This window comes from Micropterus salmoides, unplaced genomic scaffold (assembly GCF_014851395.1).
Source record: "Micropterus salmoides isolate LMB-PRFRI ecotype aquatic unplaced genomic scaffold, ASM1485139v1 Ms_hic_scaffold_20, whole genome shotgun sequence".
Classification (NCBI taxonomy): domain Eukaryota; kingdom Metazoa; phylum Chordata; class Actinopteri; order Centrarchiformes; family Centrarchidae; genus Micropterus; species Micropterus salmoides.
In genome coordinates, this window is record NW_024041151.1 from 865,982 (window position 1) to 893,045 (window position 27,064).

Sequence of the window (27,064 nt, forward strand, 5' to 3'; positions counted from 1 at the left end):
AATTGACAACACTGAGCCACCAACCTGCTCTAACTCCCAACTTGATGTAACGCGCTGGGGATCCCTATGGCATCATAGTTCAACGCAGTGGGGGAAGCCCTGTTTTAGATGGTAAAGGCAGGTATAGTATATTTAAAAAAGACTGAGTAAGGACATGGTTGGGGTGGATGGAAGGCCAGAATCCTGACTTTCAACCAGAAGACGGGCGTGCATGTCCCGTGTGAAACAAAAAGTCAACATTAAATATTTTTATTTAAGTTACATAAATTACGCAAACAATATTGCTAACTTACTTGTCAACTGACGTATGCAGTAATTTGAACCCAAACCAGGATCTTTTCCTAACCCTAACCAAGTACTTTTTGTGCCTAAACCTAACCAATTTGCAACGTTTCACAACTGTAACAATGTGCCGTTTCAAGATGGTGATGTTTAACCATGCTAGCATTTTATTTTGAAAGTATAACTGGACGTTGCATATTTATTGTTGCTAAGCGCTGCTACCTTGACCGCGGATCCCCAACTGTCTAAAAATGACGCTGACCCTGGTTGTTTTAAAGCGACGCCAAAGGGCCTTGACCAAGAGTAGGGAGTAAGAATGTGTTGCAGAGGCAAAGGAAAGTAGAATCCAAGTGTTGGCCTAATATTCTGTCCCCAACACAGTTTGTTAGGCCTGCCAAAGTTTTGTGTTTGTTGTAGGATATAGTAAAATATAAGGTGCCCAGTCAGACCTTTATTTGCCTTTACGTGCTCGTCAACAACCAAGCTTTAGTCCAGATGAGCCCAGCATGGCGTGCTATTTAAACGGGCTAATGATTGAAAATTACCTGAACATTTCAATCCGTGTATCGTCCGTTCATATACAGTTTGCCAAATTACTAATTACTAATTACTAATAACCATTGGATGTACTGACAACTTTCAGTGATTGACTTTGATACTGGAGAAATTTCAAGAACTGGACGATTCTCAGGCGACTTCCATTCCTGTCCCAGGACACACATACAGTGAGTGGCACCGTGCACTGAACGTTGAACCTCGTGTTCTTCTAACTGAAATCCCACCTACGTTAATGTGTAAACTCATCTTCATTACATTAAATTAGACACCACCATCGCCTGAGTGTATTTGCTGCAGGTTGATCAAGTGCAAGACACAAAGATGCACAAATCAGACACATTAAATATCAAAATCAAAGTTGTTCTGTTTTGCTTTTGAAGCAGAATAATCAACGAAGGCACGATACACGGATTTGTCATCAATGGTTCTCCTCGCCCCATGAGAAAATCAGTCCTAGGGATTCCTTTGTTGAATATCAGCTCTTATGAGAAACATGAGGAGAGAGTTACAGGGAAATAGTGATGGGGATTCACAGTTTGATTAGAGTGTGGTTGCTGAGCTTCAGAGAGGGCTTCAGTCACTGGAGAGTGCAGCAGAGCAGATCAGGAGAGCATACCCAGATGTAGACCCGCATGTGGCAGAGTTGTTCAGCAAAGAGGAGCTTGCTGTCATTGATATCCATGTGCCGTAGCCATGCCATAGAAGTGTGCACAGACATCGCAACAGGTCTAGAGATTCTGAAGAAAGTGTTGTCAGTGAAGAGGAGTTCAGGGAGTGAAAGGAGTCACATGCAGATATATCAGAGAGGAGGACGAGAGGAGTATGGTGAGAGCAGATACAGCAGCAGTCAGCAGAGTGTGAAGAACGTCTACAGGCGCCAACAGCTCTACAGGAGGGTGGAACATGTGATTTTATTTTACATGGATGTTCTATTGTTTATAATTAGTAAATAAGATGACATGTTTCCCGCACGCCAAGTTACTTTCCTCGCCCTTCAAGGCGGTCAGATCATCAAAACTTTACACGCTTGTGAGGTCTTATAGCGAGACGTTCACAGAGGTTTCTTTAAATATCTTTTATCATTCTCATGTTATGTGGTATTTTATTTGTAAATATGGGGTACTGTAATATTTTAAATAAATCCATTAAAAAAAACAATATTTAGTTAAGCCTTCTTTAAATGTCTGGCCATTTTATTACCATAAAACCAAAAAACATCCATGTGACTCTGATCAATATGCTGGAAAAAGGATTTTTGTGATTTAATTTAATGATGGAAGAAAATGAATGAAAAAGCTGTTTCAATCTTGAATTTTATCCCCCATTATATTTTCTCTTGTTCTGGTGGTCTGAGCTTTATTTTGAACTGTAATTATAATGTGGACACACTTCCTGTAACACTATCCAACTCCCACCAGTTCCTGTTAGCAGGTCTCTGATTTATAAACACAAGTTCTCTCCTCACAGCTGTCTTATCTGGAACAACAGAGATATTTGATAGAAAAACAAATCACCATACAATATTGTAGTTACGCTGAAAGACTTTGCAGTAGTTTTGACGCCATTCCATCAGACACAATCCTACTTTTCAGAAACACAGCTGCTTCTGTCTCTGAACATCACTTGTTTCAGAAGGAAACTCCATCTGTCCCACATGTTGCATCACATTGGAAGTGATTTTTGTAAATGACGTGATGATTAACTGAAAAAGCCTGATGATTGTGACTGTGAACAAAGTGCATGAAGCTAATAGTTCACAGATGTTGTTGATCAACACAAAGTGACCAACCAGAAACTGTGTTGTTTAAACAGCAGAACGTTCTGGCAGATTCATCGTTTATCATATTTATATTTTACATTGATGTGGGAGAATTAGGATATTTAGCTTTTATAAAAGTCATGTGTCCTGACAGAACCTCGGAGTCCGTCCTCGGGAGCAGTTTGTCTTCTTCTGCAGTTGCTTTAATCTGAACCAAAGTGTCCTAAACACACCTCACTGTGTGGACCCGCACAGGCTGGTCTCTGTCAGACTCAGGACCCGTAGTGACTTTATTTAGGAGCTGTAGTTTTTTAAAATTAACTCACTAGTGTTGGAAAGTAAGCTGACTCTTGGCGGAGACATCGCTGAAGAATGTGGAGGTTTAAAGTGTATTTAAGTACCACTAAAAACTACAAATTTAGCTCTTTATACACTTTCACTTCTCTCAATTCAATTTCAGTCCACAAGATTCAGTTTTAGGGTCAAAGACACTTCAAGGTCCTTCAGGAAGAGCAGTCTGGTGCATATGAAGCTTGCTTTCTTTCCCACAGCCAGCAGGGGGCGACTCCACTGCAAAAACAAGCTTCCATCAGAAATAATGGTTAAAAAAAGCTTCCCACCTGATTTATTACCTCAGTAAAGACTTTCTAATGAGTTTCTGATCTCCACAGTCAGTTGCAAGTAAATTCAGCATGAAATCCATTTAGTTGGTTTTGGTCCCATTTAGAGGAAAAATGGGGGGGGGGACTTTTAGTGAAGCTTGAATACGATTTCAGTTGCAACTGAATTCAGTTTCAAACTAATAAGTCAAATTTGAAATTATGCTTTTTAAATTCAGTTTTTAATGAAATTATTCTAGTTGACCTGTTCAAAGATACGTCAGCCCATAGGTGACCCTGTGTAGTGTTGATTTTTTTCCTGCATAATTTAAAAAAAAATTCTATGTTGTTTCAGAAGCTTAATAACTGTGTTGTAGAATAAGTGCTGCATTAACCCTGAACTGAGTCGTGGGTTAAAGCTTAATATTATGAGCAGTAACTTCACTGACGTCTCTCTTCAGGTTAGTTTGATTATTCAGTGATTTATTTGGATTTAGTGTTTGTTGTGTTTTACTTTGAAAGAGTTTTAACCCTTTTTAGTTTGACCTCTGACCTTTTCTTTCTTTGGCAGCAGCTTCCTTCAGACGTCCTCACAGCTTGTTGGGAACTTTATTTTCTTTATTGCTTCTTATCTTGCTGAAAGCTGATTGAACGAAGTGGGCGTCCCCTCTGCTGAAAGTGAGCAATGCAGACTGAGCGCGCTCACACAGCTTCTGTAGACTAACAGGTAAGAACAAGCTCAGCATTTTAAAGCTCTTCAGAGCTCAGAGAAGTCCAGCAGGAAAACACTTCTGATTTATTAATGATGCTCTCTGTGATGTCCCCATCTTTCGGCTGCTGGGATGTCTGTGTCTCTGTATCCTGTGTTGCAGATGTCAGGAGGCGTGGCTAAAATCATCAGCTGTTGGAGCCACCTGGGCCCGGTGTTCTCCACTATAAGAGCGTGTCGGTTGTTCTGCAATGGGGGCTAGAGAGGAGGGAAACCCTGTTCCCTATGCTCCACGCTCCTTGTTATTTTCTTTCTTTTGTCATACAACAATTCACACACTGTTCTTGCAAGCATGCATACCTGCTGACATGACTGATCTACTGATTATCAAACCTCATATGATTTTTGGAATGTTAAGTTGTTTTTGTCTAGTTTGAAATAAATGGTACCTTTTCTGCAGTTTGTGTCATTGTCCTGGGTTATCTTGTCGTGGTTTTGAGCCAGCAGTGACAATAAGTCCTTACAGGTGTTCCTCTGACAGCTGAGTCATTATGTCTCTGACTAACTAACTCAGTAATGTAATGTTAGAAGATCTAGAGTGGTCAGTAAGATGGTCACATGACCAGGAGCCAAATCCAACAGCGTTTGTGAAAGTGAGGCTGACAAATGTCCAAATCTCAGCTGGAAGGAGAACATCAGTGCTGGACAGATAATATATGGACCATGTTCCTCTGTAAGACAACGAGCAGCTGAACTCTGTCTGGCTGTTTGAACCAGGTTTCTATGGATCAGTTCTGAGAAATTTACCTTTAGGGGCTGAAGAAATATGAAGTCACAGCCTCATCAGGGTAAATATTAAACCAACGGTCAAATATCATAAAGTGTATGAGACAATAAACACTGAACGTATGGCTCCACCTCCTCCTGAAATCAGTTGGTTAGATTTGTTTTATTCATTATTTATGAGTTAATATGTATGTTTTTATTAACGGTGGATCATTTATAGAGACCACCTTAAAGGATGTATTCATTTGACTGCGGTCTTTGTAATAGAATGAAAACTTCAGAGACTGAAACTAACATCAAAGCCTTTATCTGTCTGTCTGAGGGTTTATTTAGCTCACTGATTAAAGAACATTTAGTTTTCTTCTCCTAAACTGTTTCAAGTCAGATTCATCAGACTCTCTTTGCTGCTCACCTGATTCAACTTTGGAAGGGGGAGCTTCAAAGCTAATAGCATCGCTAGCGACAGTTAGCAGCAGTTACTTTAGCATCAAGTGAAGCTACCTGTCCATCAGGAAATTCTGTAAATCACAGGATCCATCCAATCTGGGGTGGGCTCCTGGCCGAACTTTCCCCAGAGCTGTCAGTCACACTGAAAGCAGAGCTCTGTACAATATAATCAAGCTGCTCAGAACTTTGTTTTTGCCATAAATGTTTGACTAGGATGAAATAAATATGAATCCTTAATGGTCACCTAAAGGTACGGTCACGTATACTTCTGTTCATCAAAATGTTGCTGTGCTGTGTTCAGCACCCTGTTGTGGAAGTAGATGGACGGCCTTTATAATACGGCGGTGTTTATATCCACGTCTCTGCTGAGTGGGTAAATATTTTGACCCCCTGAAAACAGCTGTGATGTCTACTTTCTGATAAATGGGTAATAAATGAATATCGATCAGACTGTAAACAGTGGATGAGAGTGACGCTGCAGCTTGTAGTCTGTATTGTGATATTGTACTAAATATAATGATAAAACATTAACTTTTCCAAACACAGAGCAGCAGAGTTTCTATTGGCTGACAGAACTTGTGGCAGTCGGAGCTGAACAAAGATGAACTCTGACAGGAAACTCTCGGATTTGTCCGTCTTTGGGCTTCAGTAGAAGTGAATGGGAGGAATTTTCATGTACCTGAAATGTACTGTGACCTTACATTCACATCATAGCTCCGCCCACTTACTACTTGAGTGGAGGTCTAATCAGCCAGAAGAGGTGAAAACACCTGCGCAGGTAATATCTGATCACCTGTCTCTCTCTGTCTCTCTCTGTCTCCACAGAGCCTTTCTGATCAGCTGAGCAGCAGCAGAGAGGAAAACCTGCAGACTGAACTTTGACTTAGAAGCAGAGGAACTCTACCTGAACACATTTCATCATGGGAGGACAGGAGAGCCGACCTATAAGACAAAGAAGACGGAGCAGAGAACTGACTCCACATCTGTCTGAATTAATGGACAAACTTAAGAGACATTCAGCTTCATTCATCAGAAGATTTGACAACAGTGAACTCAGGATGAGACACATTGTAGGAGAGTTTCATGAGATCGCTGCTGAAGTCAGAAAGATGCAGAAGATGGCAGATGAAGCCAGAATAACAGCAGTTGTTGCTGGAAGTATCGGACTCGGAGTCTCGGTCATTGCAGCTCCACTCACTGGAGGGTTGAGCTTATTAGCAGCAGGAGCAGCAGCAACATCTGTAGCAACAGGAGCAGCAATAGCAGAAGGAGCTATACAAAGAACAAAAACAAAAAAGAGAAAGGAAGTGCAGAGAAAATAGAAACGCTGGGGAGAGATTTCCTGAGGACTGTTGAACCACTGAAGAACGAGCTGGAAGAAATAAAGACGACGTGTGAATTGTTGAAAGAATCGGCTAAAGTTCAGGCTAGAAACACTCTGTCAGAGATTGAGGAGTTTCAGAGGATCCTCAGACGAGTGGATGAACTGGGAAGAAGGGAAAGAACAGCTGCAGAGGACAGAACGTTCAGAGCCTCCATCATTCAGTTAGCTGATCATGGATGAGTTTAAAAAGATGAAGACAGAACTCAGCTATTATAGTACCTCTAGAAATAATTTGCTAAATTTGTACCTTTAGTGGTCCAACAGTTTGTCACCGGGGCAGTACCCTCAAAGGTACACCCATTGTACCCCTTAACATGGGTACATATTAGTACTGTTACAGTTTGTACCTTATGTGAGCAAATCTATACCACTGGGCACAAATTTAGTACCTAAATGGACCTTTAGAAATGGTATAATATTAAATAACTTTCATTTCATTACTCACTTCTCTGGAATATTTCAAATGTTTCTAAGAATGACATACAACTTATCATCAATATCGTACATGTTGAGGAACTGAAAGTCCATTTCTTGTCCTGGTTTGATTACGCTCCACCGAGGATCAACCTTGACTAAAAGTTTACCGCACAGAAGCCACATTGTGAATATATCTGGTAAGAAAAAATAGAGGAATATTCTCTGTATGCAAGTAATCAACAATGAATACATCTTTACAAGCATATTTTACTCTGTCAATGATCACCTGACACACGCTGCATGTTTTTACATGCATATTCACTCCCATGTACACTAGCAAGTGTGCAATCTGTGTAGCTGTAATGGGAGCGATGAAAACTGAGTGTCTGTGCTTGTACTTGTCACCATCTCAAAGTCATCAAGTATGTTGTGTGGGGAAAACTCAGCACTGTCACTTCAGGCTCGACTTGGACTCGAGGTGCGGGACTCGTGAACAATGTTTATTTTTTGGAAGCGTCTGATGAGCGTGCTGTTATTCCTCCCTCCGTTACCTGTAACCTGCCTACGTAAATGTAATTATTTACGTCCCGCTGGCTGCCATCATGTTAATTATTACCGTTGGCTAGAAAGAGGTTACAGGTTTATTGTTGATCAGGTAACCTTACAGTTTTATTTAGTTAACTTTACACTGGGTTTGAGAGTCAACAGGGTTTGTTGACTTACAGTATTTAATAAGCTGTCATTAATTGTAGACACATTGTACATTAGGCTACATGGTTGTGCTCTGTAAGTTAAAAACAGGTTACAGTTACAGAATTCCTTATAGCTTTGCAGTTTTATAAGCAACCTGGATTGAACGCAGCAGCTGATACAACATTCGTAATAACCACGAGAGACTTGAGACTTGACTTGGGCTCTAGCTCAAAGACTTGAGACTTGACTTTAGCTAAAAGGCAAAGATGATAAAAACTAGATTTCACAACCGCATTTATTTGTTTGTCAAATTTAAAATCACTGTCTATTTTGATCCCAAGGTTAGTTACAACAGGATGCACAAAGTCATTGAGGGGGCCCAAGTCTATCATGTGGGGGCCAAACTGCATGATCTCTGTTTTACTCTCATTCAGTGTAGTGGCCATTTGTCCATAAACTTAAACAAAAACAAATAATAACAAACTTCTCAAATGGCCACTTGAGGCTACGTCATGGTTAGGCTTTACGCAGGTTCAGAGGTACCAAAGCAAAGTGATGTCCATAACAAGACGAAGAAGAGTTTGAGGAGGTTTATTCACACACATAAGCAAGCTTACAGACATTTCTGCTGCCTCTCTCACGCTGGTAAAAAACCATATGCCCTGGTGCCTGCAGCACCTCCCACCTTGACCTACTTATGCAAATGATCATAACACCATGTGACCAACAAACGACAACACAAGTAAAGCATAAATACAAAATAAACCAAATTAACTTTAACAAGAAAAGAAAAGAAATAAATTAGGCTATAAATGAACTTAAGTCCAAAATAAACAAAAATAAAAATATAGCTCCAACATTTAGTTTTAAGAAATTTTGGGCTAACCACGCTTTGACATCATTTAAACAGTCAAGTAGGGGTGTTTACTGTTTCACCCTGCACGCTTCATCAGAACAGACCTGTGTTTCACTGTGTGGTATTTTATTATTTTATCATGTTACAGCTAGGTGAAGTTTTCCATGGGAAAGATGCTCATTAGAGAGTTTTCTTATCAGACTGTCCTTGATAGGCCTTCATCTCAGGACAGCTGGTCCCGACTCCCTTCCTCCCTTGGATAGCTGCGTAATACCCTTACAGTATAAAGTCACCTGCTTCTTCACTGGCTCTTTGTCTTACACTCTGCAGACTGGTTGCACTCTGTATGTCTGTCTGACCCTTTGCAAAGAATAAAACCCTTAAAAGACGTCTGACTCACTAAAGGACATATTTCCATTTCACTCCATATGTCACTTTGTGCTCAGGGTTTTCAATACATGTCAGATGATACTCATGTGCCTTTGTGCTTCTCAAAATCGTCCTCGTTAAATTCATGTTCTTTCAACATGTATGGAGATCTAACTTTTAAAAATCACTAGACTGTATCACCTCTCTCAGTTCAGGACATTCCAAAATATTGAACCCATTTTCTTGAAGATGGTAAGTAATAAAAGTATTGTAACGGTCTTTAAAGAAACAAAATAAAAAGTTTAGGTCATTTACAATTTCCTGTTGGACAGCCTGTGGAATGTGTTTTTTTCCCCTCTACATTTCAGCATGAAGCTACTATTTTTAATAGTTTTATTGGGGTTTTTTGTATCTTGGAGACGGCCATGCTCAGGGTAAAATAATATAAAGTAAAAGAAATACCTAGAGTTGAGAAATGAATTTGAATTGAATCAAATGTACATTTTAGGAGAAAGGCCTTTTTCTGAAGGTTCCTCTAATGCTCCTCTCAGTCAGTCCAAGGCTGCTGATTCCTGCTGACTCTGATGTTGACAGTAAACTCCTCACTGACATGTAGAATAGAAATCTCCATAGAAAGCAGTTTCTCATGTTGTCAGTGTGCACAGAGGACGTTCCAGAAGAGAAGTCAGACAGAAAGCTGCTGCTGTGTTTGTGAAGAGTCCTGAAAGCTGATGTCCTCTGATGGATTTCTACGCTGCTTTCTTCCTGTGTCTTCGTGCTCTGAATGACTAGTTCAGATATTTCATGTGGAAACATGTTGATCCTTTATGTTGAGCTTTAGTTACATGAAAGCATCCTGAGTGCTGCAGCTTCCTGTGAGCTTCATGAAATCAGTTTGCTCAGAGTGTCTTCACTGGATCAGCAGCAGCTTTTGGACTCTGCTGAAGCTTCTGCTGAACTTTCAGCTGTGGCTTCAGGCTCGCAGCTTCCTTTATATTACAGTCATATATCATGGAGGGAAGAAGATGTTATTCCACTGGTTGTCATGGTTTCCATAATAATGGTAGGAAACCAACCGCTAAATTGCTGATTTCTCCAACATGTAGCCAATAATCAGCTCCAGTCTCCCTGATAGAAACCTGATCATTGATTTAAAAGGATTCAGAACTGAAGTCATCTGGTCATTTCACCCAGTCTGCCTTTGTGTGCGGCCGTTGTCACGGTAACCTGTGCTCATTATTATCATTTAGGCCAAATCAGCTGGCCTGCCAGTGTAGTAGAGCGTTTTAAATCCATCCCATAGTCTTTCCGGTTGAACTTGCTCTGAGCTTCATATCTTCCAATGTGCTGCTGCTGCACTTTCAATCTACTCTTTAACCTGTTTTATTCTTTTTATCTTGTTCTCACAGAATCACCAAGCTTGTCTATTGAATTTAAACTGAGGGGTTTTCTTTCTTTCTTCTCTTCTTCCATTTTTACTGTTTCACTGCCAAGGCTTTTATTTTGAAACGCAGTCAGAGCGGCGCAGACGCCAGCTTTTATTTTGAAGGCTACACCGTCTCTCCCAGCAAAGTGTGAAACCAGGCAGGTCTAATCTGGATCCAGGTTCCGGTCCTGGACCTCAGAAACAGTTCATACACTTACTGACCCGGACGAGCCGCCGCTAAGCCCCGCCCACCTCCCCAGCAGCCGATCGTTCATTGGTCCGTGCAGATGACCCGTCCTCTCCGGATTGTGTGTCCAGCTGCGGGTTTTTGTCTCTGATCAGTGGACTGAGAGAAAGCGGTTTGCCTCGCGCCCCACGCAGCTCCTCCAGGTAAGACCGAGCAGAGGTCTGAAGCGGTCTGAGCAGGACTGCTCTGATCCCTCTGGCTGCATTTCACTTCTTACAGGCTGAAGGTTTGATGACCAGCACGCTGCTGATGTGAAAGAAGCAGCTGCTGTTTGGTTTTCAGGAGGTTTGCTGGGAGAGTTTGGTTTCTTTGGAACCAACAAAGTTAAAGAGATTTAAAAAGTGGAAACAGGAGGCTGATGGCAGCTGTTCTGTTCCTGTGGACAATTCCTGGAAGCCTGCTGCATTTCTTTGGGTCTGAGCCAAAGAAACTGTAGAGCTGACACAGTTTGTCCCCTTATACGTACAATAAGTCTGCAAGTAGTAAAATGTAACCGCAAACAGGGAAATCCAAGTGCGTTTTAAGGTTACAAACATTTAGAGCCCCCCCGTCACAGTGGTTTGGGCCTCTCTGAAACCAGACCCTCACCACTCCAACAGCCAAATCCAGCTGTCGGACGCCCCCCAGAGTAAACAGGATGTGACGTAACCGCTGCACCCACTGCTCTAATATCTGTATCAAACAACAGTTGTGTTGTCTGTCAGACTAGAGCTTTTTTTATTGAACACATGTTGTTAACCTGTGATGTGGTGACATGTAAAAATCCTACATGTTAACCAGCCAAGTCACACACAACTCACATGTCGGTGCTGACATCTGAGGGTTTAACAGGCCGCCACCACTCCGCCCTCACTGGTTTCTGATGGAAGCAGGTAGAGAGAGGGAGGAGCAAGACGTTTGGGAAAGAAAGTTTGTGGGACTCCTGGAAGGCTGCAGGGCCGTTTTATTCAGGGACCTAGGAGCGACTTTTAACCTGGGGGGGGGCTGATTGCTGATTTTTATTTTAAATAAAGCACTTAAATGCTTATTTCTTATGACTTCTGAAAACAGATTGTGCTTGTCAGTGTGGCTGAAAGAGGCTGTTTGTAGTGACAGAAGATGGAGACAAGCTCTGAGAGGGAGAGGGTCAGACAGAGGGACTATAATATAACTAGAACAAAACCAACTAACCATGAAAACCCTGGAACAGCTGCTAGTTAATGTAGCCACAGCTAAAATGGATTTAGTTATCCTGACGTTATATTTGATGTCGCTCTCTGTGGGAACAGTTTATGGACACGTAGCAGAGACGCATGCTCACCTCCTGCCACATGTTTTTAAGGTCAAGCATGGTCACGGACGGAGGCCACAAAGTGGCCCAGGAGTTTGTCCCTGGTCAGTCCGCTCTCCAGACAGAGCGTGTGTCGGGCCCTCTGGCTCTTTACAGACCTTTATTCCTGCGTTCTTGAGTAAGTAGAGTACATAATAAATGAGCCATTAAAATACATTTTCAAAACTAGAAAGATCCCTCTAACACTCCTAAAGTAAAGTAATGACTTTGTATGACTAAATAAATGAATAAATAAGTCATATCATCATCAATCTGAGCATAAACTGCTGCTTTGGACTGTGCTGGCTCTGACTCTCATCTCTGCTCTCTGTCTCATGTTCATCATGGCAGAGTTCGTACTGCTGCTGGCCAGAGGCAGGTAGAGTACTCAAAATCTTTACTCGAGAAAAAGTACAATTACTCCCATAAAAAGTAAAAGGAAAAAATGACAAATGTACTCATGTAGAAATATAATAATATTTCATCTGCTGTGCAACATGCTTATTTCTAGGGAATGCTACTTGCTTTGCTGGTTGATTATCTTTAACTATTTCTGTTTAATAATTATTTTCCTCTTTAAATCTCCATGAACGTGTTGATAAGATCACTTTAAAGCCTACTATTGTTGCCTGTATCTTATTATGGACATGTAGCCGACCAAAGCACAGGCAGCCGAAACAATCTGATTATTCCTAAAGCATCTAACTAATCTTTACAAAGAATAATTGTGGCAGTAACACGGAGCAGCTCGTTGTTGAAGCAGGTAAAGCTTCTTACAGAGGAAGCTGTGCGTCATGCGTAAAACCCAACAGGACTGTTTTATCAACCATATTTCCTCTCTGTGCATCTGAAAAATGATCGGTTCCTGAATAAATAACAGCTGCTGAGTGAAAGATCACTTTCACCGACACACATCGCTATTAAACAGTAGGCTTTGAAAAAAACAGGCTGATATCTATCAAAGGAAAGCGATGCTCTTTTCAACAACACGATACTGTTAATTTATCAGAATCAGTCTAGTGATCATGAGACTTGGATCTTACAGTGTGAAGTTTACGTTTTCTCTGCAGAGACCAAAGATGCTTTTATGCGCCAGCCGGTTTGTTAAAGAGCGACGCAGGCTGATTTCCAACAGGCCAGCAGGTCCATGGTGTGGCTCACTGGGTTTCAGTTGTTTCAGTAGAACAATAAAGCCTTAAACTGAAAAGGTATCTGCCTGATTTTCTAAATGTTTGATCTGCCCAGCTCATTCATCTCTGCGATAAGCGCCCGTCTCTGTACCACAGAGGAGACCTGGCGTTCTTCTGCACAGCCTGGCTGACAGCTCGTTCGGTTAATGAGCCTAATGCAGATCACACACTGGTGAAATTATGAAGGTATGAATGGAAAATGTAGCGAAAGTAAAAGTAGATTACTGGCCCACAGAAAATACTGGAGTGAAGAGTAAAAGTAGGCTACAGTTTTAAAAAAGGAACGTGAAAAGGTGCCAGTTACATATTTTTATTTTATTTATTTTGTAAATGACGTTATTTGTAACAAGTCACTAACCAGAACAGAATGGACCCCAGTGAGAACAGCTCATGTTTATGTTGGTGCTGAAGGCGTCCTGATAAAAATGAGTTACAAGTTACAAAGATGTTTGTGTTTGCTGTCAGTTGTAGTTCTTACAAAGAAAGATTTGCAATGGGCAGGTCGGACCTTTAAATAATGGGTAGTTGACCAGCAGCAGGTACACGTTACCTAAACTGATCATTGAGCCAGCCTCAATGAAGCTGCTGAACAATGTAAAATAGTGCTGTGTGCAATAAAAATGTGAGCCCTTCATCACTTTACTTGTGATCCTGGTGCAACAGCGCACGTTCCATCAACATACTAGCACCTTAACACAAACTTCAGTTCAGTGGAGCAATGTGCAACCACCACACTTGCACTTTAATCCATGGAACTGTGTTGTCAACAGTGACCTTTTCCTTCTGTGTTGATATTTTCCTCTTGTGAAGTGCGACGTGTCGATGCTTCTCAGGTTCTTGTCCATGTCTTTGTGATGTTTTCATGAAGCAACTCTGCGCTGTGTTCCAAGCAGAAGTTAACCTAACCTAATGTTATATGGAAGGATGGTGTGATCATGTGGAGGATGAATAAAATGTCAAAAAGTCAGTAAGTAAAATCAGTTAATTTAATGTATCACGCAATAGCTACGGTGGCCCTGAAGTGCAAAACACGACAGCCAGTCGCCACACATTGGTGAGACTGAAACAGAAAGGGTAGGTACGTATCGGACTCTGATCCTGGTCCTGATTGGTTGCAGACTCTGTCATTTACAAAGCATAATGAACGTCTGCAGTTTGTCCCTCAGCAGCGAAGAGGAAAGGGAGGCGTTTTAAAGCCAAAGTTTATGATGAACGGCTCAGCAGCTGCAGCTGTTTGTTGTCCTCTCTCACGTGCTGCCGCGCGCAGCTGATGCTACGTGTTACGTAGGAAGGTTCTAGGTAACGCAGGGAGGAATAACGGCACGCTCATCAGACGCTTCCTATAAATAAACATTGTTCACGAGTGCCGCACCTCGAGTCTGAGTCAAGTCTGAGGTCTTTTGAGGACGAGTCTCAGGTCGAGTCTGAAGTCACCGTGTGTGCGACTTCAGACTTCCGAGTCTCTAACTCGAGTCCCCGTCTCTGGCGCATACTCATCCTAATGTTGTGTAAAGTTGAGAGCAGATCAAGTATGACCTGGTATGTGTGGCCTGCATTGAAATAATCCTGAATTATTTCACTGTTTCGGTCCATATTCGTTAAAAATAAATCTGCAACACTGCAATAGATTAACAGAAACAGATGCTTTGCAATTGAGATGTGCAACCAATCAGGACCAGGATCAGAGTCCGATACGTACCTACGCTTTCCACTTAAGTCTCAACAATGCAGTCATGTTGTGGAGATTTGTAGATGCGTTTTGCACTTCAGGGCCACTGAAATATAGAAATATTCAAATGTATGTGCAATTATTTATGGAGACAATAAATGTATTGCTGCAATAAATATATTGTTAATTGTTCCTTATCAAACAGGTGATTACTTTACAGCCTCCACATGCTGCACAACATTTAGCCGCGAGCTGCGATGATCGGGATCCAAGCCAGTCGTGAAAAACGACGAGAACAGATGCAGACGACTTCGGAGATTAAAGTGATGAAAGAATTTAGACTTTGAGATAACTGGGGAAACACATACTGGATATAAAAAAGCATCGCCTTGAGATCAGAGAGCGTCATTATATGTACATGACTACTGGGTGAAATGTTCAACCCACCTGCGACATTTTGTGTTTCCAAGATTAAAAAACAATTTTTAACAGAGAAAAATTAACACAAACTGCTAGGATCCAAATAAAATAGAGACCTTAGACTCATGGCCCATTTATACTCCTGCGTTGTGTCTACATGCGGAGCTACGCACGTAGCCAGGCATTTATACTTGTGCGACGGTGTCTCCGTCATTCTGCAATTACACCCAGTAGCGCTACAGCATCCGGTTTAGCGCTCCGCTAACGTGAATGGGGGTAAAATTGTAAACGTGCGGCTGGTGTAGCCTTTTCAAATGTTCTCGACCGAGTGGATCACAGTCTGATAGTGAAACCAGTAATTTTGCTCGGATTGTGAAGGTCAAATATATTGATTCACCGTGTTTGGCCGCTAGTAAAAGTTACTTCAAATCACGGGCACTTCCAGTCGACCAATCACAGAGCTTATGGTTGCCTCACGTCGCAGGTACATTTTTGGGGGGCTGATGCAGAAGTATAAATTGCACTTCACTATGATCTGAAAACTCCTGTTGTCAGCACGTCTGACTGGCTCACCCGGGGATTTGCAGATCTCCAGAGCAGGTGACTTACTGACTGAGCCACTGGTGACTGAGATGCTGGTGACATCACATGTGCCAGAGCCGGATAGTTTTGTCAGTTTAAACTTCAAACGCTTACAACTGTCAAGATGTTGGTGAGAAAATTCTTTTGGTGGCATTTGATTAAAAAGAAAATGTTGTTCTTACTGTAGAAGTTACAGCAAGATACTGAATATCACTGCAGAGTCATCGTTTGACCGATCTGAAAACCCTTTGACACAGTTGATATCGGCCATCTGGAGAATGATTCTGTCGAGTTTGGTAGCGTTTGAAGAAAGACGTGTGGAGATACAGATGTTAATTGAATTAGCATATTCTGAAAAATACAGATTGACTGACTTCTGAATTGACCACAGGTTGCAGTGAAGCAAACGTTAGTCACACTTCAGTGGATGTGCTGAAAAATTTCAGTTCTCAAGGACGTACGGATGATTTCTTAGATTTTTTGAAGTTTGGAATGAGAAATGTCTAGAAATTTGCATTTCTTGTAATAAGCCACGCACACTTTGAGCAATCATTTCCAAATTTTATACATCAGCTGAGTAGGGACCCGAGATTGTACAAACCGAATTTCGTACAAATTCATCCAGCGAATTACGAGGTATAAACTTTTTGCAAGTGTAGCGCCCCCTAGTGGAAGAATATCCCAGGGCTGCTCAGCGAAGCTGGGGCCGAGAATCTGAACAGACGCATCGAGTTTGGTTACAATAGCTTAAGCCGATTTTGATTTACAGGCATTTATGTAAAATTGTGCGTAAATACATAAAAGTAAAAATTTAAGAAAAAAAAACAGACTGACATATCAAAATTCTTTTGATAACATTTGTTCAGCGACGTCCGTAGATGATCCTGCCAAAGGTTCAGGTCAATTGGCAAAACCGTCTTATAATAATAAAAATAGGTTTTAGAGAAAAGCAATAAAAAGTCGTATAATTTGACATTTTTAGAGCAGAAGACCATTGAAGCAAAGATGCAGCTGAATCCAGAGATTAAAATAATGAAAAAAGTTCAACTCTAAATGAAGCCATTTTCGAGATAATTGGAAAAACGCAAAGTTGATTGAGCGCCACCATGAGGTACTTACTGGGTAGCCATTATGTTGATTGGACGCTGCAGCTGATCGGACTGATCTGATACATCAGGACAGAAACATTAAACTCAAGCCATCACTGCAAAGAGTTAGGCTATATTAGATTTGTTTTATGATTCACTAGTTAAATTCTGAGTTCATTGTAGGTCTGAACAACAAAAGCCCCACACGCAACTTTCTTCATTTAGCCTATTAGAAAGTTTTTATTTTTCTTTTATTTCTCCCATCAACTTTTGTTCTGGAGACAATTAAAGTCAGAGACAGTCGGAGAGTCTGTCAGCAAGAAACATGTTTTACATATTTAATGTCATGTCTATTCAGTCAGATGTGAGACCGGTCCAAAAAGACACAGTAAAGAAGTTAGGAGTCGGACACTAAACTGCACTAAAGTCTCTAATGAAGCCAGCAATGGAAAATAAAATAATCCGCGAGTAAAATCAGCTGATGAAAGTGTAAATGAAAAAAGCGTCAGATTGCTCTGATGGAACGCAGTGATCGATCAGTGACGAGTGATGTGACTTGTATAAATCAAATGTTGCCTATGCAGTAGGCTAGTGTTAAAGGATATCAGAAGAGAAATAAACTGAAAGCCTAAAACTGAGCATCGACTTAGAGTAACGTCATTTCAGTTTCTCTTAAACCTTTAGCCTAATAAATCGCAAGACATTATATTCTGGGTTATTCAATAAAGAATTCACAACCAGAATCAATTCACTAGCAAGGACCACAATCAACCGATATGATTAAATGATTTATTGATTAACAAACAGAAGATGTATGAAGCTTGCAGTAGCTGAATAGACATTCGATAGGGAAATCCGCAGTAGCACCCGGGCATGATGGACCCCCTATAAACCTATGGAGAGGAAGAAGGAGATCAGGAGGCAGGACAGAGAAAGGGGTGGGAGGGAGGGATGCGGGATACGAGGGTGAAGGGGTATTTATGGAAATGCTGGCGATGACGTGCTTGATGTGTGGTCCCGCTCCTAAAACTCTGCTAATTAGCAACACTTCACTAGCAAGGACCACAATCAACAGGTATGATTAAATGATTTATTGATTAACGAACAGAAGATGTATGAAGCTTGCAGTAGCTGAATAGACATTCGAAAGCGTTGTGGGGAAGCTACGATAGGGAAATCCGCCGTAGCACCCGGGCACGACAGATCCCCAAAAAGCTTCCAGTTATTTGAGAGAATATTGGGTGATCTGGGTGATCTGGGATCTCGAGATCTTAATGTAGTGGTGGTATGCTTTGTAAGACCGGTGCGCATGATCTGTATCGGATGCTCGGGAATGACGCCGCGGTAGCCTGAATGTTAGCTCAAATTCTGGAGGAGTGACCGAAGTAATGGATGGGAGAATACCTTACCTGTACCTTTTGGCAGAGCTGCTGGTAGAACCAGAATCGAGTAGCTACTAGACTGGTCTCAGACGATCTCACATGGTTGTGCGCCGGGTTTCCCTGTAGTTCACGAGGGTCTTAGAAGGTTCAGAGATGACTGGACTTTGAAGAAAAGATGAAAGTAAGCTGGCCCGATTGACTGGACTTCAGATCGCTTTGGTAGAAAGCAGTGTTGTTTGAGGAATGACTCAATTGCGAGCATGATGCCGAAGGTCAAGCAAAGAGGAGATGCAGTGAAATGAAACTGAAGAGAGCGAGCGTGGACGTGACGGCTAAGGTTCAATTTAAGTGAGGGATGCTGTAACTGGCGCAGATGGTGTGCATGCAGACTGCTGTAAGAGGAAGGCCGCCGGGGTCTTGAAATGTCTCTTGACGTTGAGTGTCTCTAAGATGTTGGGTTATCCGGGAATGGGTTTGGAAGTTTGGAAAAGAAGCCAGTGCTTCCGCTAAGATGGACTTCCGTGGAGTGTGTTTTGTTGCCACTGTGGGTGTGTTGGTGAAATGAGAAGTGGTGACGAGATTGAATGACGGGGAGGTCGTGTTGTGCTTGTTGTGACGGTGGCTGAGCTCTTCGAAGTAAGCCTGTAACCCAAGAGAGGGCTATGCTGTTGGTAGTTTCGGGGACTATTTTCCTGCAATTAGTCTTCTTTGTAGAACACCCAAAAACCTGCAGAATATGTGGCCGCGGTGTATGGTTTATGAAAAGTTGAACCGGTCCCGTTGGCAAAGGTTGAGATGGATGGTGTTGAGAGTGAATCCTAGAAATCTAGGGTCTTGGGAAGACGTGCAGTTTCTATGCAGACCTTGGAACCCGGAGGTTGGAGAAACTAGAGAGCTTGGAGCGGCGGCAATGGGTTAGAATGAGACCGGGAACCGCTTGGGGGGCATGTTAGGGTTGCGTGGTTGAGTGGGTCCTGGTTACACCACTGAAGCAAGCTGTGGCTTGGAAGCGGTGTGGATTTTTTGGTAAACCTGTGCCTCTATCTATCTAGAATAATGGGCATGTAATCGTTTTAGTGTATGGAGAAGATGGACGCAACTTTTCGGAATGAGTTCCCTCAACCGGGTGGATGTTCTCCCTTTCGGGTAAATGTGCCCTTCAAAGGATCTTTTAGTTGGCGGTTGGTGAGGAAAAGGCATGATAGGAAGAACAAGATATCATGTAGTTTACAATGTGTTTGAGTAAACTAGTGAGCTGAAGAACGGGAGATGAAAGAATTAGGATTAGCTGATGGCTGATGGCATCCCGGTGCCAGAATCCCAGACTGAAGCAACTTGCAGAGATTGATTGATGTGGGGTGCGAGGGTTTTTTGCATCCCGGTGCCTAATGACCCGACTACACTAACCTGAAACTGTTTCCAACCACAAATTGGATGGTTCTATGTAACGAACTGTCTATGAAGATTCTCAGTCATCCAGGTCATAGTTATCCAACGAAGGTTAAAATCAAGGGCAACTGGACTTGGTTGAAGATACTGGAAGACATTTCGTCCCTCATCCAAAGGACTTCTTCAGTTCTGACTGACTGGCAGGGAAACTCAGCTATTTAACCTCAGTGGGGTCGTTATCCCGGGTCATCGATACCGCTGGTTCGTTAGTGTTCCTTGTTGCTGTGACGACAGTCGTTACAGTCGTTAAGACTACCTGTGGCCAAGACTGAACGACCATCGTTGGTATCTTGAGGCCAATAGGTTACGTTTGTTGAGTTTCCTGGGAAGTGATGAAAGGACAGCATTGTAAGTGGGGGATAAGTGGTGGCGTAGACCCCCTCCCCTGTTCAATGACTGCTTCTCAGCCCTGGTGTAGATGGCTTCCTTGACACCTCTTTCAAACCATCCATCTTATCTGTCTAAAATGTGCACCTGGTGGTCCTCAAACGAGTGTCCTCTGTCCTTCAGATGTAAGTAGACTGCAGAGTCTTGACCTGAGGAGTTGGCCCTTCTGTGTTGAGCCATGCGTTTGTGTGTGGTTGTTTAGTCTCCCCAATATACAGGTCTGTGCATTCCTCACTGCATTGGACCGTACACTAGATTGCTTTTCTTGTGTTTGGGTGTGCGGTCTTTGGGGTGGACCAGCATCTGAAATGATTGTTCACTAGAAACACTATTCATTCAAAACTACTGTTATCTGGAGACAAATGTTAGCTCGAAATGAATATTAGCTCAAAACTAGTTTTGCTCGAAAGCTAGGAAATGACTGTTAGCTTGAAAGACTTAAGAAGAAACAAACGTTTACTTGAAAATGACTATAGCTCAAACCAAATTAGCTAGAAGATGACTGGTTGCAATGACTTAGTTGGAAAATGGCTAAGCTAGGAAATGACTCAAGATGATTGTTAGCTCAACACTAAATGTTACTACACTAAACAACTATGGCATGAAATGACTATGGCTCTAAACGACTGTTTGCTCGAAGCGTCTTAGTGTGATGACAGCTGTTTGCTCAAAGCAACTTAGCGCGATGACAGCTGTTTGCTAGAAGCAACTTAGCTAGATACGACTGTTTGCTTGAAACGACGTGGTTAGATAACGACTTAGCTAGGGTAATGACTCTTAACTTGAAACGACTTGGCTTAAAAACGACTGTTAGCTAGCTCGAAACTACTGTTAGCTAGCTCAAGGTTTGCTCTAACAAGCTGTTAGCTCAAAATTAGCTCGACACAGCTGTTAGCTCAAAGTAAGCTCAACGGCTGTAAGCTAGTTCGAAGTAAGCTCTTAACGGCTGTAAGCTCAAGCGGCTGTTAGCTCAAAGTTAGTTCGAAATGGCTGGTAGTTCGAAATTAGCTTGAAACAACTATTAGCTAGCTCGAAGTTAGCTCGAAACGGCTGTTAGCTCAACTTAGCTTGGAACAGCTGTTAGCTTGAAGTTAGCTTGAAATGACTGAGCTTGTAATGAACTTGAAACAACTGTACTTAAGTGGTTAGCTTGTATGCTGCTAGCATCAGTTATGACAGAACTGGAGATTATTATTGAAACATAAGCGAAGAACAACATTTGAAACGGTTTCCGTCAATTACTTTTCGGGTGGTTCTCTGTAACGGACCGTTTTGTCAGGTTATTGATGGGACCAGACTGTGGGCATCCCGGTGCCTAAGGCGCTAGCATCTTGGTGCTGGGGGCCCCTATGGAACTGGCAGCTGTAGCTGCTGGAAGTGTCCAGCTGTGGCGCTGGTGTCCCAGTGCCGAAGGCCCCTAATGAAGCGTGGTTGGTAGATGTAGACGGCCGGGGTGCTGGCATATCCCAGTGCTGGGTACCTGAAGCTTCGGGAGCTGGATGGTGGGGTGCTGACTACTCAGTGTGGTTGTCCTGTGTGATGTAGGCTGCTGGTGCGGTCAACCCTGATGAGAGGGGGAGGCCTTGGAATTCAGGTGTTGGTTGACGTCCTGTTTTGCTTTGGCACTGGCTTCTCTGCTATCTTGAGATGGAAGTAATATGTGAACTGTCCCTTTAACAGTGGCGCTGACGTCACGGCGTGCGTAATGTGCCACCTGGAAAGGAGCTGGTGTTGACGGAACTGAATGCATGGCAAGCTGACATGATAACTTGAGAAATTTGCTGTATTGTCATTTCTCTAAATGGGACTTGTTACATTTTTAACCGTTTTCTGAAGAGCGGCTATAGTTTGTGTCTTGCTTGTTCGTGAAGACTGTTTGACCCAGGACCTAGCTGGCGCGTGGCAACGCTGTGATCAGCTGTTTGACAAGAGGCAGGGGATTCTTTGGGTGCAATGGGCCTCAAGCTTGGACGGAGGAGAGAATTCGGCTTCTGGTCCTGCTGATGTGAACATAGAAGATGTCTTGAGTCCGTCCGAATAATTCAGCGAAGTAGCTTGTAATAATTCGCATTACTGGATGTTAGCGTGGCGTACTCAACGTGATGTTACATTTATTCATTTAGCTGACGCTTTTATCCAAAGCGACTTACAATTTGTGTGTATGTCAGAGGTCGCACACCTCTGGAGCAACTAGGGGTTAAGTGTCTTGCTCAGGGACACATTGGTGTCTCACAGTGGATACAAATCCAGGTCTCTCACACCAAAGGCCTGTGTCTTATCCACTACTCCATCACCACCCCGATGTTGCTTGGTCTCGGTTTGTCTGCGGAATGCGAGAGCCATGCAGGATACAAGGGTGAAGGGGAGGACTTAGGACGTGTGGGTATTTATTGAAATGCTGGCGATGACGTGCTTGATGCGTGGACCCGCTCCTGAAACTCTGCTAATTAGCACCACTAAATATAAATGCAGATAATGAGTATTGTGCGAGTAGAAATGATCCTCTGAGCAGGACACAGAAACCTGTAATTCTTCATGTGCAGGTGTTTGTTAAACAGCTGCAGAGAGAATCTGATGCTCTGCACTGATAACTGAGACTTTCTTAGTAACAGAACAGACTCCAATCAGTGGGTGGGGGACATTGTCCAAGATGACATGGACAGCATCCTCCTCTCTGACACCACCGACGGAGAGTCCAGCTCCACCCCCACAACGTACCTTGCCTTGCGGATCAGTTTGTTGAGTTAGCGTCCGCTACCCTCAGCCTGCTGCCCCAGCATGCAACAGCAAACAGGACAGCACTGGCCTCCACAGACTCATAAAACATCCTCAGCATCGTCCTGCAGATGTTGAAGGACCTCAGCCTCCTCAGAAAATAGAGACGGCTTTGGCCCTTCCTATAGAGGGCTTGAGTGTTCTTGGCCCAGTCCAGTTTATTGTCCATGTGCACTCCCAGGTATTTGTAATCCTCCACAGTGTCCACAGGGACCCCCTGGATGGAAACAGGGCTCACTGGTGCCTTGGCTCTCTTTAGATCCACAACCAGCTCCTTAGTCTTTGTCACGTTGAGCTGCACATGGTTCTGCTCGCACCATGTGACAAAGTCCCCCACCACAACTCTGTGCTCAGCCTCGTCACCCTGCTGATACATCCAACCACAGCAGAGTCATCAGAAAACTTCTGAAGATGGCAGGACTCTGTGTGGTAGTTGAAGTCTATGGGGTAGATGGTGAAGAGGCAGGGAGAGAGGTGTTGTTTCAGTCCAATAGTCTGAAAGCAGTTGATGGGAACGTTGTGGTTAGGTATATCCTGATATAGCCAAGTCTCTGTGAAGCACATTGAGCTACACTCCCGGAACTCCCTCTGACTGCGGACTAATGCTGTTAGCTTGTCCATCTTATCAGCCAGAGACCTCACATTGCCAGATGATGAGAGACGCTGCTTATATCTACTTTTCTAAAGTCTCTGGTATCTGGACCCCTCTCTCTTTGTTGTTTCGTTGCTCCTCTGCATCCTCTGTGTCCTCCTCTAGATCTCAGTGGGGATGTCTGTAGACCTCGGCGCCATGCCGGACTGCTTCAGCTTGATCAGCTGGGCCCGGGTGTAAACAAAGCGGCCATGAAATTGCTGCAAACAGTGTCGTAACTGAATGAAAGGAACAAATTCACGGCTACCAGCCAGACCAAAACTTTCTCAACGTTCGATGTCTGTGAAGGTTCTCAGTCATCCAGGTCAGAGTTATCCAACGAAGGTTGAAGTCAAGGGCAACTGGACTTGGTAGAAGAAACTAGAAGACGTTTCATCCCTCATCCAAGAGACTTTTCAGTTCTGACTGACTGTAGGGAAACTCAGCTATTTAACCTCAATAAAGGACACTCGTTTGAGGACCACCAGGTGCACATTTTAGACAGAGAAGATGGATGGTTTGAAAGAGGTGTCAGGGGAAGCATCTACATCTGGGTTGAGAAGCTGTCGCTGAGCAGTGGAGGGGGTCTACGCCACCACTTATCCCCCACTTACAATGCTGTCCTTTCATCACTTCCCAGGAAACTCAACAAACGTAACCTATTGGCCTCAGGTGAGGATACCAACGATGGTCGTTCAGTCTTGGCCACGGGTGGCTGTAACGACCATGACGACTGTCGTTACCACAGCCAGGAGCCAGCGGTATCGACGATCTTAGCTAACGATCCCAGAGGCTAAACTGCTGAGTTTCCCTACAGTCAGTCAGAACTCTTGGATGAGTCCAGTTGCCCTTGACCTCAAACCTTTGTTGGATTTCTCAACGTTCATGATTAGAGAGTGTAGCTTAAATTACTTATAAACAAAAAAATCACACACCTAAGATAGGAAAAACTAAACGGTTAGAAAATAAGATGACGAACAGGAGTAACTGCGACAGGCTGCATGCACGGTTGGCGCAAGTGCAATAGATGTCAGTCATTGTTCTGGTGTTGCATTGGCTGCAGGTTTATGGTGTCAGCAGTGTTGTTAGTAACACATGCTCTGCTGCTCTTCCTGTTTCCTAGTGTAGATGAAGATAGAAGTTTCAGAGGAAAAGTAGCTGCAAGGAGAAGCAGAGATCTGACTGACAGGTTTAATAAGATGAATAAAATCAAACACATTTTCATGATTCATGAATTCATGGTCTCCTCCCTGTTCCGCAGCCACAGTCCTTGTGTTTGTTTCCTGATGACAGACAGCTGACTTCATGAACAACCTGAGTGGAAACACCTGTGTGGGTATCACCTGTATCGCCTGTATCACCTGTATCACCTGTCTCTCTCTGTCTCCACAGAGCCTTTCTGATCAGCTGAGCAGCAGCAGAGAGGAAAACCTGCAGACTGAACTTTGACTTAGAAGCAGAGGAACTCTACCTGACAATGGCCTCAAAACCAAGAAGAAGATTTAGCAAAGACCTGCCTCCTGATCTGTCAGAATTAATGAACAAACTCATCAAATATGCAACTTCATTTATCAGAAGATTTGACTACAGTGAAGACAGGATGAGACAGGTTGTAGGAGAGTTTAAGAAGATCGCCGCTGAAGTCAGAAAGATGCAGGAGAAGACAGATAAAGCCAGAACAATAGGAGTTGTTGCTGGAGGAATTGGACTTGGAGTCTTGGTCCTTGCAGCTCCGTTTACTGGGGGGCTGAGCTTATTAGGAGCAGGAGCAGCAGGAGCAGCAGCAGGAGGAGCTACTGTTGTTGGTGCAAACATAGTAAAAACAATGACAGAGAATGGAAGTGCAAAGGAAGTAGAAAAGCAGGGGAAAAAATTCCTGGAGATTGTTGAACCACTGAAGAACGAGCTGGAAGAAATAAAGAGGACGTGTGAACGGTTGGAGGAAGAATCAGCTGCATTTCAGGCTGAGAACACTCTGTCAGACATGGAGGAGTTTCAGAGGATCCTCAGACGAGTGGCTGAACTGAAACAGGAGAGTCAGGGAGCTGTGGATGTAGCTGTATTAGTGATGGGGTTGATAAATGATCTGCTGGTGCTTCTTGTTAACGTCTTCAGACTCACTCCGACCCCTGAAGAGGACAGAAAGTTAACAGCCTCCATCCTCCAGTCAGCTGATCAGTGTCAGAAGGTCTCTGATCAGTTTCTTCAGGTGAAGAATGAACTGTCCTCATTTACAGGACAGTGAAGAGGAAGACTCCGAGCTGCAGCGTGAAGAAAAACATCCAGACTCATGTCCAACATCTCCAAAGCCTGATCTGTGAGCTCAGCCTCTAAATGTAAAGGCTGCTGAGCTGAACTCCCTCCTCGGTGTTTAATGTGGATCTGCTGACTTCCTGTCCTGCAGGAACACGATCAGTAGAACTCACTTTACTGAGTCATCTGTTGATGTGTCTGCTTGATATCTGCAGTGACGTCAGTAGCTGAGCTCACTTTTCCTTCAGCAGCTTCATTTTAGACTTCTTATTGTCTAACTCTGATCTGAAGTCAGCTCACATTTCTCTTTCACTCATTTTCTTTCATTTGCTCTCTTTGTTCTCATTCATTCTCATACAATCAGTTTGTTTAACAGGTCGAGGAGATTTCCTCTTTTTATTGACATATTACAGGCTTTTCGTTCTGTTTGTGCCGTTAACTGAGAAGATTTGAATAATTTTATTGTTGTTGAGTTGTGATTTTTCTGTTTTATAGATTTGTTTCAAGTTAATTTTGTGTATTTATTCTGATTTGTTTTGATGAAATGTTTTGTTGACATTGTGTGAATATATTCAATATAAATCATGAATACATCATCAGGTGTTCTTCTGTAGTCAGAATCAAATGTAAACTCTCATTAATCTCAGTAAATAATCTCTGTGAGTCAGATGATGAGTGAGTTTTATTAGATGTGATCAGATTGACTTTATTGATCTCTGAGGTTAAATGTAGGGACGGGGGTCCACAGAGCTTCCTGGATTTCCTGGTTTCCTTTCAGTCTGAGGTCCAGCCGGCGGTCCAGCTGAGACAGGTTCCTCTCATTTAGAAGGATTTCTACATACAGAGACAAAGAGCAGCACAGAAAGGCTCTTAGTGAGAAAAGCTTTATCTCCCCGTCACATGTGGTCTGCCTGTGGACCTGGTTCCTCCTGGAGGACGTTAGCTCTGTCCTCTGGGACCTTCTCAGACCTCTCTGGACCCGGGTCTCCTTTCCCCTGAGCCGAGGCCTGCGGGATCAGAACCGGCACGAGCTTAAAGTTTGACATTCAGAGCCTCAGTTTAATATTCAGCAGTTAATGTCGTTCCTCCAAGTGACAGCCCACTTTTCACTCTTTGCTCACTAGTTGCCAAGTGGACTAATAAAGGAACTCTCCAGGTGGATGCAATTAAAGCCGTCTGCTCCAGATCCTGGATTCTAGAAAGGCTTTCTGTGGCGGCACGTGAAAATGTTGAGCTGTTCAGAGAGGACCGTCTGACCTGAGCAGATCTGTGGTGATGCTTCCTGTAGTGAGTCAGCCCTGCTGAGCACACTCTGCTGAACTAAAGCAGGAAACACAAACCCGCAGCCCTGCAGAGCCCTGCAGAGACCTGCAGAGCCTTGTAGAGACCTGTAGAAA

The 27,064-nt window shown here is 43.1% G+C and overlaps 1 protein-coding gene and 1 long non-coding RNA gene across 2 annotated transcripts; both read left to right on the forward strand.

The window, feature by feature from the left end:
- Positions 1 to 3,543: 3,543 nt before the first annotated feature.
- Positions 3,544 to 4,366, forward strand: LOC119914891. The gene is made up of 2 exons (XR_005446869.1): positions 3,544 to 3,925; positions 4,071 to 4,366. It is a non-coding gene; the product is annotated as an uncharacterized LOC119914891 (long non-coding RNA).
- A 6,020-nt stretch (positions 4,367 to 10,386) lies between these two features.
- LOC119914866 lies at positions 10,387 to 26,334 on the forward strand. The gene is made up of 2 exons (XM_038734411.1): positions 10,387 to 10,675; positions 24,807 to 26,334. The coding sequence occupies exon 2, from the start codon at positions 24,892 to 24,894 to the stop codon at positions 25,657 to 25,659; it is 768 nt and encodes a 255-aa protein (XP_038590339.1). The 5' UTR covers positions 10,387 to 10,675; positions 24,807 to 24,891; the 3' UTR covers positions 25,660 to 26,334.
- Positions 26,335 to 27,064: the final 730 nt, after the last annotated feature.